This window comes from Crocuta crocuta, unplaced genomic scaffold (assembly GCF_008692635.1).
Source record: "Crocuta crocuta isolate KB4526 unplaced genomic scaffold, BGI_CrCroc_1.0 scaffold147, whole genome shotgun sequence".
Taxonomy (NCBI): domain Eukaryota; kingdom Metazoa; phylum Chordata; class Mammalia; order Carnivora; family Hyaenidae; genus Crocuta; species Crocuta crocuta.
Genome location: NW_027532594.1, coordinates 4,797,476 through 4,816,504, shown reverse-complemented (window position 1 = coordinate 4,816,504; position 19,029 = coordinate 4,797,476). Strand labels below are relative to the sequence as shown.

At 46.0% G+C, this 19,029-nt stretch overlaps 1 protein-coding gene and 1 non-coding gene across 2 annotated transcripts; one reads left to right on the top strand and one right to left on the bottom strand.

Moving 5' to 3' along the window:
* Positions 1-579: 579 nt before the first annotated feature.
* Positions 580-943, bottom strand: LOC144244718 (chromobox protein homolog 3-like). The gene is given in 2 exon segments (XM_077780081.1): positions 580-719; positions 793-943. Coding segments are annotated over 2 exon segments (291 nt in total).
* A 17,718-nt stretch (positions 944-18,661) lies between these two features.
* LOC144244729 (U6 spliceosomal RNA) lies at positions 18,662-18,768 on the top strand. The gene has a single exon (XR_013339040.1). It is a non-coding gene; the product is annotated as a U6 spliceosomal RNA (small nuclear RNA).
* The last annotated feature ends 261 nt before the right edge of the window (positions 18,769-19,029 follow it).

Sequence of the window (19,029 nt, the reverse complement as noted above, 5' to 3'; positions counted from 1 at the left end):
ATTCTGGTAGAGTACCAACCATGAAGATTTCCCCCAACATTAAGAAAAGATGCTCTCTAATGCAGGGAAATAATATACCATGGTCTCAAATATTCTTTTCTGATAAGGAAAGCAACTACAGAAAGCTTTTATTCGTTCAAAGTAACCGGTGCTATAGACACAAAAAATCCCTAACAGCTTCCCCAACTGATGTATCATTGAGCTTCATCTGCTGGACAAGAATGCAAGTTAGTCTCTCTCATAAAAAAGAATTACAATTTGGGGTGCCTGGGTGGCTCAGTCTGTTATGGATCGACTCGACTTTGACTTGGGTCATGAGCTCATGGTTCGTAAGATCAAGCCCCACCTCGGGCTTTCCACTGATAGCATGAAGCCTACTTGGGATTCTCTCTCTCTGCTCTTCCCCTGCTCATTCTCTCTCTCTGTCTCAAAAGATAGAAAAAAAAAGAAAGAAAGAAAAAACAATTATAATTTGAAGACACTTCATATTTGCCTCCTTTGCCAACACCAAGTCTGCCTCTTCTGAACCTTTGCATTTCATGAGAAATGTGAATTCTCTACTGCTGTCTACAGCACCAATTATTTGTTCAGGATCAAGACCTCTGGCAAAGACTGTTGGTGTATCAGCAGCATCTCTTTTCTTCTTGGATTTGCCATCATCAGATTCACTGTTGGCTAAAGAGTCTCTTATTGTACCGTCTTATTCTTTACCAGCTTTTTGAGAATTAGGACGTGCTTCAATTAACTCTGGGCCATCTGAATTTTCTTCAGGCTCCCAAGTGTCGTCAACAGCTGTAAATCCCTTCCACTTCAGGAAATGCTTCATCTCCTCATTCACTACTTTCTCCACCATGAATTCCTCAGGCTCTGCCTCTTCTACTTTTTTACTCTGTCCTTTCTGTTTCTTTCCCACTGTCTGCAATGCAGTTTTATTGGAGGCCATTTTTTATTGCAGGCGTTCAGGGCTATTTCACCGCCTCTGGGCTGCTTCATGTCCCAGGTCTGCACTGTCACTGGCCCTGTGCTCCTCAAGCACCAGCCACATCCCTTCTTTTGGCCTTTTAAAGATATCATTTCATTATTTTGGGGCTTCCTTTTTTTTTAATTAAAACATTTTCTAAATTTATTTCTGAGAGAGAGAAAGAGACAGCATGAGCAGGGGAGAGTCAGAGAGAGAGGGAAACACAGAATTTGAAACAGACTCCAGGCTCTGAACTGGCTGCCAGCAGAGCCCAACGCGGGGCTCAAACCCACAAACCGTGAGATCACGACCTGAGCTGAAGTCGGACACTTAATTGACTGAGCCACCCAGATGCCCCTCCTTTTTTTTTTTTTTTTAAATTCGGCTGTCTTATTTATTGTGCCCCTGCATATTTTTTTCTCCTAACTGCATTTACAGGGTTTTTTTTTTTTTGTCTTTTGTGGTTTTTCACCTGTTTTACAACGAGTCTACTTGCAACTTTCTTTTTATTTATCTGTACCTCTATGTCTTTTATCAGTTTTTAAATCCTTAGACTATTTTCTCTTCAAAACATTGTGCATCCTACATTATTTCTCTCTTTTTCGTCTAGGACTCTAATTACACAAATGTTTACACTGAATGCCATGTATCTCCTAGTCTATCTTTTTTGTATTTCTTAAAAATTTGATCTTGCTGTAATTGTAGTGAAGTCCACATATTTTCTCCCAGTCTATATTCAAGTTCATGAATCATCTCCTCAGTGGAGCCTAATCTGCTCTGAAACTCTTCCTCTGAGTTCGTAATTTCAGTCCTAGCATTTTCATTAGATTGTTTTTAAAATATATTCAACATAGCTGTTTAAATTACAACATTTTTTTCCTCTTGGTTTTCAGTCATTTGTTCCTACCTCCTGATATGCCTGGCTTTGCTGTTATCCCTATTATCTATTTGTTTAATGCCAGACACTGCACGAAAAATGTAGCGATAATTTGAGAGTCTGGATGATATTCTATTCCTCCAAAGAGGATTTACTTTGCTTCTGGCAGGCGGTTATCCAGGAGTAGAACATCTTACTCTAATCTGAGATTGGTTCGATTCGGGCCTGAGTTTCAGTCTCTGTGAGCGCTCGTCTATTTTCAGGCTAGCTTTATTACCAGGGTGTCGTCCCTCAAGGTTTCCAGCTGAAGACTGGGCTGTTTACCAGGCTCCCTCCTTTTAGAAAGCTCTGAATCCCAATTTTGTCTCCTTACCCCTGTAAGACTGCCAACAGCCCTGTTCAGCTGCTCAGCTTCTCTGTACTGAACTTCAGAAACATCAAATGTCTCTTGGAAGAAAGTAGCTGAGCTGCTCACCTCTCTGTATTTCCTTTTTTTCCTAACACCTTAGACAATGTCTTAGTATCTCTCCAATGCTTTCAAATGGTTGTTTCTAACTTTTAATAAAATCTAGGTGTGCCTCAGGGGCTCAGTTGGTTAAGCGTCCAACTTCAGCTCAGGTCCTGATCTCCCAGTTTGTGAGTTCGAGCCTTGCGTCAGGGCCTCTTCTATCAGTGCAGCGCCCACTTCAGATCCTCTGTCCCCCTCTCTCTGCCCCTCCCCAGTTTGTGCTCACTCTCTCTCAAAAATGAATAAACATTTAAAAACAAAATCTAGGTTTTTCTAGTTGTTCTCATATGGAGCATTGATCTGATACAAGTCCATAATAACTGGAAGCAGAAGCCTTCCCCTAATGGGTTTATAACTAGTACTGCTTCATTTTATCATCCTTGCTTCCCATCCTTGAGGAACTTTGCTTTAGTCCTGGCTGCTGTAATGAAAAATCTCAGGATAAGAAAAAAAGTGATGCCTTGGATTTTGAATATTATTTTTTCAGGCACATCTTAGAATAAAAATAATAACTAACAATTATTGGGTGTTTACTTTGGGCCAGGAAATGTCCTAGTATGTCACATGTATGAATTCATTTAATGGGATACAGTGAAAGTCCAGTGCTGTCCATATTTATCAGTCATAGAATTTGACCAAGCGTAGGCCTGGGTAAAAACTGACACATAATTCAACAAACACAACACAACAATTCAACAAACACAGCCAGCACCCAACTAAGAAAAAAGTTTAGATGCTATCTAGGCCATGAGATGAGAGGGACTGTACTGACAAAAAGGTAATGTACAAGCCTCAAACTACTTCCCCACTAGTCTTTTTCCAGTGGGAGCTACTAACAAAGTTAGTTTATAGCAAAAGACTAATAATGAACAAGCTTCCTTTCCACTTGCGTGCTCCCTGGTGGAGGTAGTGAAATGTCTAAAATAAGTAGCAGGGAAGAAGCAACGGGAGGAGAAGAGAGAACAATCAACTGTCCTTGGGTATCAAGAATCAGCTTTATTTGCATTCAACAGCCATAAAATAATTGCAGATTTAGACCATGGAAATGAGTTGGGTGACCAATATAAGAATGGGATGGTGGCGATATGGTATTAATGGCCCAAGACCCTGCCAAGGAGAAGTGAAGGGGATATTTAGGTTACTTGCCCAGAAAACCAGAAATGTACACCAAACACCATGTTCTGGCTTGGCAGAACATGGCAACCTCACTCCTAACTTCAGCTCTCAGCCAGACACCCTCCAGGGCCTGACACTCCTCACCCTTTTGTATCCTTGAGCCTAGGTAATAAACAATATGGGCCTCCTTCTTGCTGTTGGATGAAATTCTGTTTAGCTTCCTCTGCACTCCGAAGAATTTTATTTCCACCAATAGAAGCAGTCTGAGGTGGGTAACACAGAAGTTGTAGAATAAATCTCTCTTGGTTCAAGTTGTGGCTCTGTCACTTAGGTGACTTAGGGCAAATTATTTAACCTCTCTGAGCCTCAATATCCTTATTGTGAAATGGAGATGATGATTATAATAATCAAGATGATATGAGATAATGTTAGTGAAGTGCCTGGCCAAAACCAAGCCAAACCAAACCAAACCAAAACAAAACAAAGCAAAAGCAAAATAAAGGTTGGCTCTGGCCATTATTTAACTTAATTTAGGGTCCTGGAGTGTGTAGGAAGGTCTTAGACTATTGTCATCGGATTCCTCATTTGAGAGGCAGCCTCGGAGTGTTGTGGAAGGGGAAGGAAAACGTGGAAAACAGGGGGTTCCTTCGTTCTATCGGGAGCAGGAGTTTACTCCAACAGTGATGGTTCTCCCAAAGCTGGTATCCAGACCTTTGGGGAGAAATGTTGCACAAATGTACGGATATGGGAAATCATTAGCCAGGTTTCCTGCTTTCACTTCTTTGGAAGAAACTGGTTCTATTTTAGAGACCTCACAGGTCTCATCTTCCTCGCATCCCCCTCCAGAAACAGAGGCTGCCATGGTCTTAGGTTAATCATAAATAGATGATGCCTTAGGGGGCCTCGGCGGCTCAGTCGGTTAAGCATCAACTTGTGGTATCAGCTCAGATCATGATCCCACAGTTTGTGAGATCAAGCCCTGCATCAGGCTCTGTGCTGATGCGTGGAGCCTGCTTGGGATTCTCTCTCCCTCTGCCCCTCTCCTGCTGGTTCTCTCTCTCTCTCTCTCTCTCTCTCAAAATGAATCAACATTAAAAAAATTTAAAAATAGATGATGCCTCCCACCCTTGTGGTCAGAAGTGCTCCTTCATGGAGCTCAGGAGTCTCCCACTCAATAAAATATCTTCTCAGTAAAGTATTAAACATCAATTATTTAGTTCTTAACGTGAACTGAATTAATGTGTCATTTGCCTAAGCGTATTTGCATTTTATGCCTACTTTTGCTCTGGAATGAAAGCCAAGAAACAGCAGTAGTAAAAGGAGATCTAGAACAGGCATCTTACAGTCAGAAGACGCCACCCGCCATTCTCCACCCCCCCCATCCCCACTTTCGGTTCTCATAAGCCGTGTGGCTTTAAGTAATTTCTTTTTCCTCTATTATCTTTGACATCCTCACTAAAGGGTCTCAAAGTTTCTTCCAGCTCTAAAAACCATATCTATGTGAGTGGTATTAGTTGGAGGACCTAAAGCCAGCCCGGAAATCACCCACAGGCATATACAGTCACCTCATACCCAACCTGACCCAGGAAGCTTTAACACACTCAGCGTGCCCTCTCACCCACGGTGCCCCAGTCCCGCAGGAGTCTTGCCGCACCCCTTACCCTCCCCTGAGGACAGGGCCTTGCCTACGCCGGGCTCTGAGGGTGGTAGTAACCAGCCCCCACTCCAGCCTGGCTGTGCAGCCCCCTCCCCCCCCCAATCCCCGTTTCCTGTCTAGCAGATTTACAACACAGTTCAAAGAAGGAAGGATGATATAACAGCTTTCCTGCTAGCCTCCCTCTCCCAACTGACTTAGTCTAACTGGCCCGGGGCCAAGTGGTTTTTGTTCTCCACGGCCTCCCATAAGTAAAAATACTCCAGGCCCCAGCCCTCCTGCCTGTGACATGGCGTCAGCTCCCAAACCCACTGGTCAGGCTTTCGCTTGTGGGCGGGAAGGAGGCAGCCCTGTGCGGTGCTGGAGTCTAATTAAGTGCTGAGGAAATAAACCATGGGCTTCAATTTTCGTTCTGAAAATAGCTATGGCCTAGGACTCCCCTCCCTGGCCTGAGCTGAGAGACTTCTCCTGCCGCCTGTCCTCCTGTGCCTGGGCTTCAGGGTGTGCGAAGGTGGCGAGGAGGAGAGCACAAGGGTCCGAGGAGCAGAGGCAGCCCTTGGAGGCTCAGAGGTTTAGAAGTCAGTGGGAGAAGCACACGTCAGGGACAGAGAGATTCAAGCCCAAAGGCATAGGACTATTTATTCCATACACTCCATCCCTACTTTGCGTCCTAGCCCCTGCCTCTAGGATGTGCTGACTCTCATACCACAGGGTGTCCAGACGTTCTGGGTCCCGCTGTATGTACCTCCGGAGCCCCATGTGGCTAAGAAGGCTAAGCTCTGGCCAACGTTGAGGTAATTCTCCAGGCAGATCATAGAATACACATCACAGTTTCACTTATAATCAATCCTCTTGGGCAATGAGGATGAGGAAAAACATCAACAAATGGATATGTGGAAATAAAAGCTTCTGTAAATCAACTGAGTGTCTAACTGGCTCAGTTAGTCTGGACCCTGAGCCTCTTCCTGTCTGCCTCTCTGCCTGGGAGGAGAGAATCAGCCTGCTGAGGAAGACCGGCCACCCACATGAGTCAAGATGAAGAGGGGCAGACCGTGTGAACTAATGGAACGTCCAGAGGGGTCACCAGCTTTGCCATTTGGTCATTCACTGCATCCTAGCTCTTCTCACATCATGTGGTCATTAGCTGTTGTCTCCGCATTAGACTATGGGCACGGGCTCTGTATTCTTTCCTTCCTTCAGCCATTACCCAGTGTACAGTAGGTGTCTCATTTAAGATGCTTTTGTTCATCTTCAGCCTCCCCTTCTCAACGATCAGGACTGAGCTCGCTCCATATTGTCATGAATACTCTTACTTCAGCACCAAAGGGGCAGGGCATGAAGCCATGGTCAAGAACCAGGCCAATGAGTTCAGCGAACAAGTTTATTTCATCTGCCTGGCCGACCAGAGGGGACAGCAGAACTGGGGGGAGCTCTCTAACATCAGTGGTGGCTTTGAAGAGAAATATCACATGTGCCTGAAACCAAGCCAGTACTCACTGCTTCTAGAAAATAGTTGGAATAAAAAGGGAGGAGAATTTCAAAGGAAATTGAACTCAAAGGGCAGGAGTGAGGGCTCTTAGCTGCAACTCCTTTGTGAGAGGGTTTCCATCGGGGCAGAAATGCAGAGCAGGCAGTTCCCTGTTCAGAAGCCCCTTCAGCTTCTTCTGGGAGCTGTCTTCAGATTTCTTTCGTCTCTTCAGATCCAGTCAGTCACTCCATCAACGTGTTCTGAGCAGCGGCCATGGCTGGGTGCGGTAGGTGCAGTGGGGGCACGGCCAGCCCCAGTGTAATTATAATCCACTGACAAGAGCTGCATAGAGGAGGGGACACAGGGCTGCGGGAGGCGCCTCTGGCTGTCTGGTGGACATAAAAGGCTTTCCAGAGTGGGTGGAGGGTACTCGGGCCTTCTCCAGGCCCATGGCCTTTCCATCTCTTGACCCCGGTCTTGTACAGGGCCCAGTGCTGTGGGAGACAGGCAGTCAGGGCACACGGTTCATCCTTCAGAGAGCAGCGCCTTGGTCTCCTGCTTTTCGCTCTCAGGAGCCTCCTTAGCATCCAGTTGTTCCTACGCAGCCCCTTCTCTTGGCGGAGTTCGAGGCCACGGTACAGGCCACGCCGCTGAGAAGGGGGAAGGGAGCGCAGCAGCGGAGAAACACCACTTCGCCCTCAAGCCCCACCCTGTGGGTAACTGCCTCAACCCCCAACTGTACTTGTGGAGGCTCAGCTTGGTGTGGCCAAACCACAAAGTCCCCATTTGGAAGATCCCGTTTCCTAACCACCCTGGCCCGACATCAATAGCAATATCACGAGGGCACGGCAAGCCATCGACTGCGGCAACCACCAGCGCCAGGGCTCAAACACCAAGCTCAGACATGAAGAACTCCCCTCCGGAGTGTGAAACCAAGTTCTGAAATAAGAAACACAACGCTTTCAGCCCAGTGTCCTCCCCGGGGACACCCTCAGCGGCCCTGCGCACAGCTGCCTCGGCTCTGCCCCTGGCCCCTCCTCAGAAACTTAGAAACGAATGGTCCGCAGCTGTGCCAGTTTCCAGGCCTCCTCCTTAACCCCTTGGTTTCCTCTGTCAGTGCCAGGAACGTCAGGCCTCGGATATCGTGTGCAGTGCTCAGGGGCAGAGCGCACCCACCTCACAGAGTTAATAGTGTGCACGTTCTATAGTTCTCCTAAGAAACCACATTAATAGTAATTGTGGCCGCTCCTGGGGTACCTCGTATGCCTTACCCACTTGCCTTATTAGCTCTTCTGAGACCTCTCAGCTTTGAACACTAACTAGGAGGTAGGCACTGTGTCGCCTGTGAGAACTTTGGGGCCATGCAGCCAGCAAGCAAAGGCAGGATTTTAACTCAGCTTGGTTCTCTTTCTGCCCACCCTATCACTTACTTTGAGCAAGAGTTGGTTCTCAAATGTGCAGATTCAAGAGATGAATCCCCATTCTAAAAACTTTAAAACCAGAAACCACCAGACTGAGGACTGGAGTTAGGGTTTCTCCCTCACCAAGGGGACTCAGTGACTTCGGACAAGTACCAGCTTCCTTGAGCTCCCATAGCCTCATCTTCAAAATAGTGCAAGTAAAACTATCTTCTTTCTTCCCTCTTGGGTCTGTTGGAAGATCAAATAGATCCGGTTGGGCAAAAGGATCATAAACTGTAGAGAAGGACGATGGCGCTTAATGGCTCTCACTCTGCCACAGGACACAACATATTCTAAGACAAGAGAGGCTCACCCAGGGTGCCAGAGGGCACTCTGGGGCCTGACATGCCAAGAGCCTTTCATTTCATTTGTCAGAAATAGGCTCTGAGGCACTCTGTAAGACCCTGTTATTTTTATGATTTTGGAAGACCAGAAGGTTTATCATAATGACAAACTTCAGTCCTCTGTGACTGAATGTGGCCCATTAAACAGATGACCCATTGGCAGGAACCATATGTGAGCCATTGCCTTCAACCCAGATACTTCCCTCCCTTATCACTGGTACTATATGAGATTGTTACTCTTCCACGGAAAAGAATCAGTGTGATTAAATATGGATCATTAAGTTTATTGCCAAAGCCCAGAAACAACCCAAATGTCCTTCGTTGAGAGAATAGATAAACAATCATGGTACACTCACACAACAGAATATTACTCAGCAACAAAGGAATGAATTACTGTCACATGCAACAAATGCTTTATGCTAAGTGGAAAGAGCCAGGCTCAAAAGGCTATGTATTATATGATTCCATTTAGATGACATTCTGGAAGAAGCAAACTACAGGACTAAGAAGAGATCAGTGGTTACCAGAGGTAAGTTTCAGGAAGGATTTGACCAGAAGGGAATGACACAAAGGAGTTTTAGGGGGTGATGACTTGTTCCATCATCTGATTGCGGTGGTGGTTACATGATTACATTTGTTAAAACTCCTAGAACCGTATGCCAAAAAGAGTGAATTTTATGATAGGTAAATTAAAACAAACTTTTAAACATTAAAAAGTAAACTAGTCAAACTTTTCACAGATGGGTCATGAGAAAGTAGAGAGATTTGGCAGGGAGTCCTATAGTATAGTACAATGCTGTCCTAGGTAGAATAGTGTGCCTAGTGTAGTATCATAGTGAGAATTTAGCCACTGGTTCTCTGGCTTGGGTTAGGAACAACACCTGGGTAAGGTGTTAAGAGGGGGTCATCCCTAGGTGAACTGATTCCCTATGTGACCTGACTCCCTGGTAAACCCCAGAGTCTACATTTTATTTTATTTATTTATTTATTATTTTTAAGAGAGAGTGTGTGTGCAGGAGGGGCAGAGAGAGAGATAGAGAGATAGAATCCCACGCAGGCTCCATACCGTCAGTGCAGAGCCCAACACGGGGCTTGAACCCACAAACTGTGAGATCATGACCTGAGCTGAAATCAAGAGTCAGATGCTTAACCAACTGAGCCATCCAGGAGACCCAGGAGTCTACATGTATATATATATTTAAAAATTTTTTAATGCTTTTTATTTTTTAGAGTCAGAGAGACAGCGTGAGCAGGGGAGGGTCAGAGAGAGAGAGATACAGAATCTGGAGCCAGGCCCCAGGCTCTGAGCTAGCTGTCAGCACAGACCCCAATGTGGGGCTTGAACCCACGAACTGTGAAGTCACGACCTGAGCTGAAGTTGGATGCTTAACTGAGTGAGCCACCCAGGTGCCCCATGGAGGAGTCTATATTTTAAACAAGCTTCCCAGGTTGTTTGGGTTCAGGTGGCTAATGGCCCACATTTTGAGACCCACTATTCAGCATTTCTTCATGAATTGGGAATATTGTGCAGGTCCTTGTATGCCTTGGAGTTTCTACCAATAAAATGAGGACAATTAGCCTGTCTCCTACTCATAGTGACTTGGGGCTTGAACTCATGACTCCAGGATCAAGAGTCACATGTTCTTCCCACCGCGCTCCAGGACCCCTTCCCTTTGATTAAATTTTGCATTTCATGAACGCATCTATGTTTCACCATTTCTGAAATTTGAAGCTAAAATAGGACTTTAAGGGTGTGCCTGGCTGGCTCTGTTTGAAGCCCCACACTGGGTATAGAGATTACTTAAAAATAATATCTTTTAAAAATAAAATAAAATAAGACGTTAAGAATGTCAAATAGTCAAAGGGGATGAAGTCCCATTCACACATTTAGCGATTAGTAAGCTAGGAAAATTTCACAGCGATTGGGACGGGAGAACATTCAGGTACATGCTGGGGTGCTCTGAAGTGTTGCCCCATTCCAGCAGCAGCAGTCTTGCAGCTCTAATGATCTGTTCTTCGGGGGCTGCACCCTGAACATCTTTTCCAGTAACCTGGCATCTCGGAATATACCCAGCCTCTTGGGAAGTGGTAGCCTTGACCTTACGGGGATATTCTGAAGATGAAATTTTGTCTCTCTGAAATGCTTTTTTTCCCCACAGAAATCCAAAGCCAGAGGCATGCCTTCTGTGATGATCATAATTCTGAGCTCTAGAACCATTCAAATAGAAGACAAGATGAGAGCCTAGCTTCAAACCTCAGTTTCATCATTCATTGTGTGATTCTGGGCAAGAAAGTCTAATTCTTAGAATCTCAAATTCTTACATTCAAAATTTTCAGGTGTCAAATGGGGCCAATAACTGTACTAACTTTGCAGGAATACTATGGGGTTTGAAAGATGCATGCCGAGGTACTATGATGGCTGAGCTGTCAAAAATTTTGGCAAAAACAAAACCATATACACCTGTGTTATATATGTGTTAATGTGGCAAATGTTAAGAATGGTTGAATCTAGGGGTGCCTGGGTGGCTCAGTTGGTTGAGCATCTCTGTTTTTAAAAATTTTATTTATTTTTTTAAAATTTATGTCCAAGTTAGTTAGCATCTAGTGCAACAATGATTTCAGGAGTAGATTCCTTAATGCCCTTCATCCATTTAGCCCATCCTCCCTCCCATAACCCCTCCAGCAACCCTCTGTTTGTTCTCCCTACTTAAGAATCTTTTATGTTTCTGTCTCCCTCCCTGTTTTTATATTATTTTTGCTTCCTTTTCCTTATATTCACCTGTTTTGTATCTTGAAGTCCTCATATGAATGAAGTCATATGATATTTGTCTTTCTCCGACTAATTTCGCTTAGCATGATACCATCTAGTTCCATCCACGTAGTTGCAAATGGCAAGATTTCATTCTTTTTGGTTGCTGAGTAATACTCCATTGTATATGTATACCACATCTTCTTTATCCATTCATCTGTCGATGGACATTTGGGCTCTTTCCTTACTTTGGCTCTTGTTGATAGTGCTGCTATAAACATTGGGGTGCATGTGTCCCCTGAACGTCTGTCTTTTGATTTTGGCTCAGGTCACGATCTCTTAACTCATGAGGTTGAGCAGTGCCGCACAATACTGCACTGACAGTGAGGAGCCTGCTTGGGATTCTCTCTCTCCCTCTTTCTGCACTGCTCACATGTGCGCACACACACACACACACACACACACTCTCTCTCTCTCTCAAATAAACTTAAAAAAAAAAGAATTGCTGAATCGAGGTGACAGGTATATGGGTAGTCACTCTTCCAACTCTTCTGTATGTTTTAAGATTTTCATAATAAAATCAGAAAAAAAAAGATGCATGTAAGACCATCAGCACAGTTCCTGCCACTCAGTAGGTCTCCGCAGGTCAGCGAGCAGGGGAAGCCTGAGGTGCAGGGTAGGGAGTGGCGGGGGCAGAGGAGAAGGGCTGCAGGCTGCCCAGTGCCGGAGGAGCCCCGGAGAGCAAAGAACCAGGGGGTGTGGGAGTCCCGGCAAGGCCCCACTCTTGGGAGGATGTGGGTGTGGGAACTGCCTTTCATGTTCCCATCTCCAGAGAATCTGCGTGTGGGGGAGGAGCACTCCTGGAGGTTCCGGGAATGTTCTTTTCCCTTTCCTCAGGGTTCTGGGCCATTTGCAGGTGCTTCAGGCCCTCTTGGTCGAGGTGGGAAACATGACAGAGATCCCCTGGGCCTCCAGATTGTTTGCAGTTTGTAGACACGTTGAGCCCCCCTGATGTACGTACGTGGGGCCCGTTCAATGGCCGTCCTGAACATGAGCGAGTAAATGAACAAGGAACAAATGACAGAAGAGGGGTCAGCAGGTCCGTGAGGACAGCCCTGAACTGGGCAGCGGGGCCCCTTCCCTCACTGTTTCCCTCATTCAAGGCCGCCACCCTAGCCCCTGGCAGGGCCTCACGGGTCTTCCAGGTCAGGTGACGTGAATCCAACGCGCTCGGAGAAGACGTTTTCCTTTCCTGTTTCTGCTGTAACAAATCACCACACACTTCGTGGCTTAAAACAACACAAATTTATTACGCTTCTGGAGGTCAGAGGTCCAGAATGGGTCTCATGGGGCTCAGATCAAGCAGGGCTGTGTTCCTTCTGCAGGCTCTATGAGACTATCTGTTTTCTTGTCTCTTCCAGTTTTTTAGAGGCTGCCCACACTCCTTACCCTGGCGGCCCTTCCTTCATCTTCACGCCTAGTGGTGTCTTCCTCACAATGCCATTCTGCTGACTCTAACCCTTCCGTCTCCCTCTACTCCATTTAAGGACACATGTATCACATTGGGCAGATAATCTCCCTATCATAACGTTTACTAATTCGGACCTGAATTCCCCCTTATAACCTAACACAGTCGCAGGTACCAGGGATCAGAACATGAACACCTTTGGGGGAGCCATTATTCTGGACACCACAGAGAATCCCCCTCAAGGGATGAACATTTTTATCTCTTACTCCCAGGAATTTTTGTACTTTAGTGTACTTCAAAATCATGTAAAACAGTGTTTGAAAAGGCAGAATTTCAGGCCCTGTTGGATGCTGTTTCAGCACGGCAAGGAAGGGACCCAAGGAATCTGAATTTTTAGCAAGCTCTCTTTATGCCTTCCCAGGACGAGATGTGCATGATCCCAGGGGCACATTTTGAAATATCTGCTTTACTTTGTCACCGGAGGGTAGAGTGACTACATTTTAGAAACCCAATTACAAGATCTGTGCTCTATGATTTACTGAGCAATTCCAATGTACTAATAAATACAGCTAAGTTTATCAAGCACTTGCTCTGTACCAGACACTAAGTGCTGTCGCATAGCATCTCATTTAATGCTCACACTAACATGGCCAGGTAGGGGTATTGTTGTCCTCTCCATTTATCAGAGGAGAAAAGGGAAGTGCAGGGTTAATTAAGTAACCTAATTAAGGTTACTTTTCTTTTTCTAAGTGCTAGTGAGCTCCTTTCTTCTTTCTTTTTTAGTGAAATATCCTGTTGAGCATAAGCTCCAGAGTGGTGAATCTCTAAAATGAAAGACCTGAGCTGTTCACCACTAACTAGACCAGTGCTGGCACATAGTAGGCCCTCAGGAGGTATACGTTGAATTATAGGGTAAATAAATAAGTAGGTATTTGTATGCATTAGCTCTAAGCCTCATAAGAATCCTAAAGGGAGGTACTACCACCCCCAGGAAACACTAGGGCCCAAGGCAGGGAGGAGAGAGGCCCCATCACGGTGTCTGGCTCTGAGGTCCCTATGGTGCTGCTCACTGCCACGGGTTTCTCAAGCAGCGGGTCCACAGGCTCGCACATAGCGGTGTTTTCTAACCATGTCTTTTTTTTTATTACAGAAACGTCTTACTGCTGTCCAAGTTAAATTTGCTTTGAGTTCTGTAGTTAACAAGTGGCTTCTCTCAACAAGAACCTAAATGTACAGAATCAGGCAGGAGTGGGAAGTTTTTTGACTCTCCCAGACCGGAGCTAGCCTGCGCAGAGCCAAGTGGGAGGGAGGTGGCCTGAGCCTTGACGCTCAAGGAGGTACAGACTTGGCAATCAATAGCTTTAAACTGCCCAGGTAAGTTCTCTTGCATTCGGTTCTTCTCCAAACACCCAGCAGGGCCATGAGAGTGCCCTGGGCAGGAAAGGGTCTACTGAGGCAATGCCATCCAGGCATATCTGGGAGAGGGCAACTCAGAGGTCTCTTTCTCCACCAGCCTCCCCCACATGTGGGGCAGGGGTGGGGGGCGGCGGGAGGCGCCTTCATTACACTGGCAGCTCCCAGCCTGCCGCCATTCCTTGTAGCCTTCAAACGAGCAGGGGATCGCCCTGGCCTCCTGTGTCTGTCTGAGAGCCCTTCCTGTGGGGCCACGGCGCTGCCTGTGTCATTCCACTTGTTTAGGACAGAAACCGGAGGGCCTTACCATAACGCCAGCCAGCAGGTTACAGGGCTAACATCTGTGTAGGGCGCACAGCCTCCTCTGAAGCTGCTCCTCCCACCCCCTCCCTGCCGCACTGCCCCTTCCCACTAGGTCTTCTCCATCTCTGCTCCCTTTTCGCTCTGCCGTCCCTTTTCCTTTTTCCAGTTCTTTCCATGCCTCCTTAAGGGTATGCTGCACCCCAACACTCTCCTCAGGGTCTCATAGCCTAAAGTGTGTGGCTTTGAAGGCCTGGGGCAGGGAGCTGGATAGTAGCAAGAAACCATGAACCTTTAAACACACTTTGGACTCTGCCTCGGTTTCCCTTCTGGAAAATGAATGTATTAACATTTGCCAACTTCCCGACTCAAAGAAGCATCTTGTGGTCCTGGTACTTGCTTTGTGGCTCGAGAAATGTGTGCTCAATATCTGGGCTCGTAATGACAGACGTATAAAGTGTGGAATGTTCATGAAGTGGATGGGGAAACCCAAGGCTATAGGGAGAGAAATAACTCCCTCAAGGCCACACAGAGCTAGGACCGGAAACAAGTCTCCCAATAGACTCCTGCCACAACATTTGGGTTCTTTGTGATCATGATGATGATTCCAGGGTACATGGCATGGACCATGCACACGGTCACTGCCAACAGATCCCAAAGAACATCAAAGCAGCAGGAAAACTTTACAAGTTGGCTACCTTTCATGCTTAATTACTGTGCAATCTAATTATACTGATGGGGTTCATTAATATGTCAAAGTTTGTTTTATGTTTTTATATGATAAAAACCAACACCCCAAACAAAGCAAATGAACAAACAAAAAGCAGAATCAGACCTATAAACACAGAGAACAAACTGATGGTTTGCCAAAGGGGAGAGGGTGGGGAGCCAGGCAAAATGGGTGAAGAGGAGCAGGAGATACAGGCTTCCAGTTACAGAGTGAGTAAGTCATGGAGATGAGAGGCGCAGCATAGCGAATAGAGTCAAGGGTGTTGTAAGAGTGATGCGTAGTGACAGATGGTAACTACACTTGCAGTGAGTACAGCATAACTTATCAACTTATCAAACAGCTGTTGTACACCTGCAACCACTGTTCCAATATACTCTGTTGTGTGTCAACTATACTTCAACTAAAAAAAAAAATCCAACATCCCACGGTGTGTGGGCCCATGCGCTGTGTAAACAGAGAGGACTCTGAGGAAGGTCTCCTGCTGATGGGGAAGAGTGCCACGGTCCTTCACCGGCACGTTCTCAGGAGAGCCTCACAATTCATAACTCAGGCAGCCTTGTTCCCATTTCACACGAGAAAAAACAGAGGCCCAGAGAAGTTAATTGACCCACCAATCATCATTCAGCTAGGGAACAGGTACGGCTGGGTTCAAGTCAACACCTATCCCATTTCAGAGTTGAGTTTCCCTCCGTACTCCATGACACTGGCTCCCCACAGAAACATGAAGGGCTTAGTCATGAAGTGACTCGGTTTCCTCTTGTGTAAAAGCCAGCCTCCTGGTTTCTGTGCGAAGGAGAGGCTCCCCCCGCCGCCTGCATGGTGAGGCAGAAGGAAGGCTCAGGGGGCACCGGCCCACAGGAGAGTGTTAGAGCCTTTCTCCTGGAGGAGCAAGCTTCCCCTACTTAGGAGAAGCCAGCCAGAATTTTGAGGCCGCTTAACCCCCCAGGGACAGCCCTGCTCTGAAAGCTGGAAGCCCTGCCTGGGGCACCAATGGGTCAAGGCCTGGCCCACATGTGGCCCTGCTCTCCCCATGCCCAGCCAGCCGGGCTGCTCTCCAGCTGCCTGTGCAATCTTGCTATGAATAGGTCTAGGTGTGTGGTTTGGTGCCAAAGAGACCAGACTGGTTTCCTTCGGGTGACAGCTCCCCTCTGGCATTCTGGGAAGCGAGGGAGCGCAGCTGTGAGGTCAGGCTGCTGACCCTGAGGCTGGGCGGTCCAAGCTGGTGGCGTGAGGGGTGGAGCCTGTGGCCAGACTGGATGGACAGGTTGGCAGCATGATCCTCAGTGTGCTGGCACAAGGATGGGTGTTTCACTCTGAGCTCCGGGGGCTCCTCCTCCCTCCCTAGCCATCGCCAGGCTGCCCTGACTCTGCCTCCCGAGCCCCTCCCACCTTGCACCCTTCCCTCTCCCCGGGCCCTCATTACCTTAGGTAGGACTAAAAGAAGTTTGGAGGGCGAGAGGGAAGACAGATTTGCCATTTAATTTTTAAAACATTAAAAATATGAAGCTGTGGGAAAACAGAGGTTCTCCTAGATTGTTGGTGATGCGAACTGGTACCTTGGAGGGCGGTTTGGTCGATCTTTGTTAAAATCACAAATGTAGGCTTTGGCCCAGCAAGTCCAAATTTGGGCATTAATTGCACAAAGATTCTTACATGTGTAGGTAATGTATGTAGAAGGTTATTCACTGCAGTGTTGCTGGTAATAACAAGCATTTAGAAACTAGTATCTGTTGTCTATCAATAGGGGGCTACTGCTTCTATGAACTACATACTACAACGGAATCCTATGTAACTATGAAATGAGGCTTTCTACTTACTGATATTTTCTCTATGTGTGAGAAAATCCTTAACAAAGTAAGATGCCTGACAGTGTGTATAATGTACTTTTGGTGTCATAAGAAGGGGAAAATAAGAATTTGTGTTTTTATTGCTTGTGGGTGCGTAAGAAATTCTGGAAGGATGCACAATTAATTCGGAGGTGAGAGGAACAATGCAGAGAGGAGGAGGAAAGAAAACACTCCCTGTGTGTATCTATTTGCTTTCTGGTTTTTGGATCTAGTGCCTGACTTAACTTTCAAAGTGTTTAAAAATACAGTGCAACAAAACGAAGATCATTTTGACCAAAAATTCCACAACCTGAAAGACACTTGCCTTGTGGGGGACGGGCCCCAGCATGAGCATCCCCTCCTACTTGAGGGAGTTGTCCAATAGGCACATCTCGGTGGAAGGAGGAGCCCCTCCTCCTCTACTGGAGCAGGAAATGGTTCCCGACCCCCCTGCCAGTGAGGCTCCAGCAGCAGGTGCCCTCTGACTTTGAGTTTGGGGGAGGGACTGAGGAACACTTCGTGGTGGTAACAGTTGAGGTCCTAAGTCCAGTGTTGAAGCCAAACGTGTCACAAGAATTATTTCAATTTTTGCATTTTTCCTTTGAGGATCTCTCCCCAGCCATAGTTTACACTGGCAGTACTAATTCTGTTCTGCTCTTTTTCTTATATTCATGTATAAGGTTATAATAGGGCAGCAACAATTACATTTCTAAGAGCATATCCGATATGAGCATTTTCTAAATATCTGACCAGCTTTCATGTGATTTTAATTGCTGCATAATACTCCTTTGTTCTGACTAGGTATTCCCTATACTGATATTCAAGATGTTAATAGGATGCAATTATGGAAATCCAAAGATATGAAGACACAATTTTTCAGTTGAGCTGAAGTTGGATGCCCAACCGACTGAGCCACCCAGGCGCCCCTATCAGATTCCTTTCAAACAGTACAGTTACCTCATTATCTCCACTTTTACACCCTAATACCCTTCTCCCACCCTATTGCTTGTTCCTTGCAGTCTTAGGAGTCAATGCCAGGCTTTCCACCTTGGCTCGTGTGAATGCATTACCTTTCAAAATTTTTAAACTGCAACAAAATGAAGATAATTTTGACAGAAGAGTCTATAACCCAATTGCCAGATACAATGAACATTTGTCTCCTGGGGATAGGTCGCAACATGAAACTATTTGTCTTTATAAAAGTTTGATAAATTACAATTGTACAGAAGGTAAAAAGTTGAAAGCCAAAATCTGCCAGACTTAACCACTTTTTCTGTGATTTCTGCTAATTCAGGACTCACCTTGGTTGCAAAGTCACAAGGATGCTGAGAGCTCCTGACCTGTCAGCCCTTGGGGCAGCCTCTAGGGCCCGGGACTTGGAGCAGCTTTCTCTGTCATCCCAGTGAGCAATACACATCATCATTTTCTGTGGGCAGCATATTGTGAAAACAGTTCCAGAAAAACCATGACTTCTCATTTCCTCAACATCTTCCTCCTGGGATCTACCTCCCACATTTGTGACCTTTCTAAAGGCCCACTTGAAACAGGTCCCTGCCCTATTCCTATCCCACTAGCAGAGTCCAAGACACTGTTCTGGAATTTTCTAGCAGCCCACTTTTCTTGCCTGACTTCTCATTGATCTTCTTTGAGCTCTTTAAGCCCCAAATAAGCCCACAACTCACTGTTTCCCAAATATGGTCCAGCCTTTCCTGCCTCCTCTATCCTTGAGATTCATCACTTGAGCTAGAAAACTCATTTCTGCCTTTCCATTGAAATCTTCCCTTCCTGTGCTCGCTTTGGCAGCACATATACTAAAATTGGAACGATACAGAGAAGATTAGCATGGCCCCTGCGCAAGGATGACACGCAAAGTTGTGAAGCATTCCATATTTTTAAGGGGAAAAAAGTTGTTGCAATACTGCAACGTTGGCAACAGTATTTTTAATCTACTAATTCAATGCTGATGGTGCAGGAGTAGATAGTCAAGAGTCAACTAACTAACTAGACACTTCACTTTGGAGTGACAATATGTGAACCACTAATGAGCTTTGCAAATGATTACTTACTCATCTAGCATCCTCCCCAATATGTCCCTATTTGTCCACAGAATATCATGAGAACAATTATATGTTACATTTTGAAGTACAGATATCTG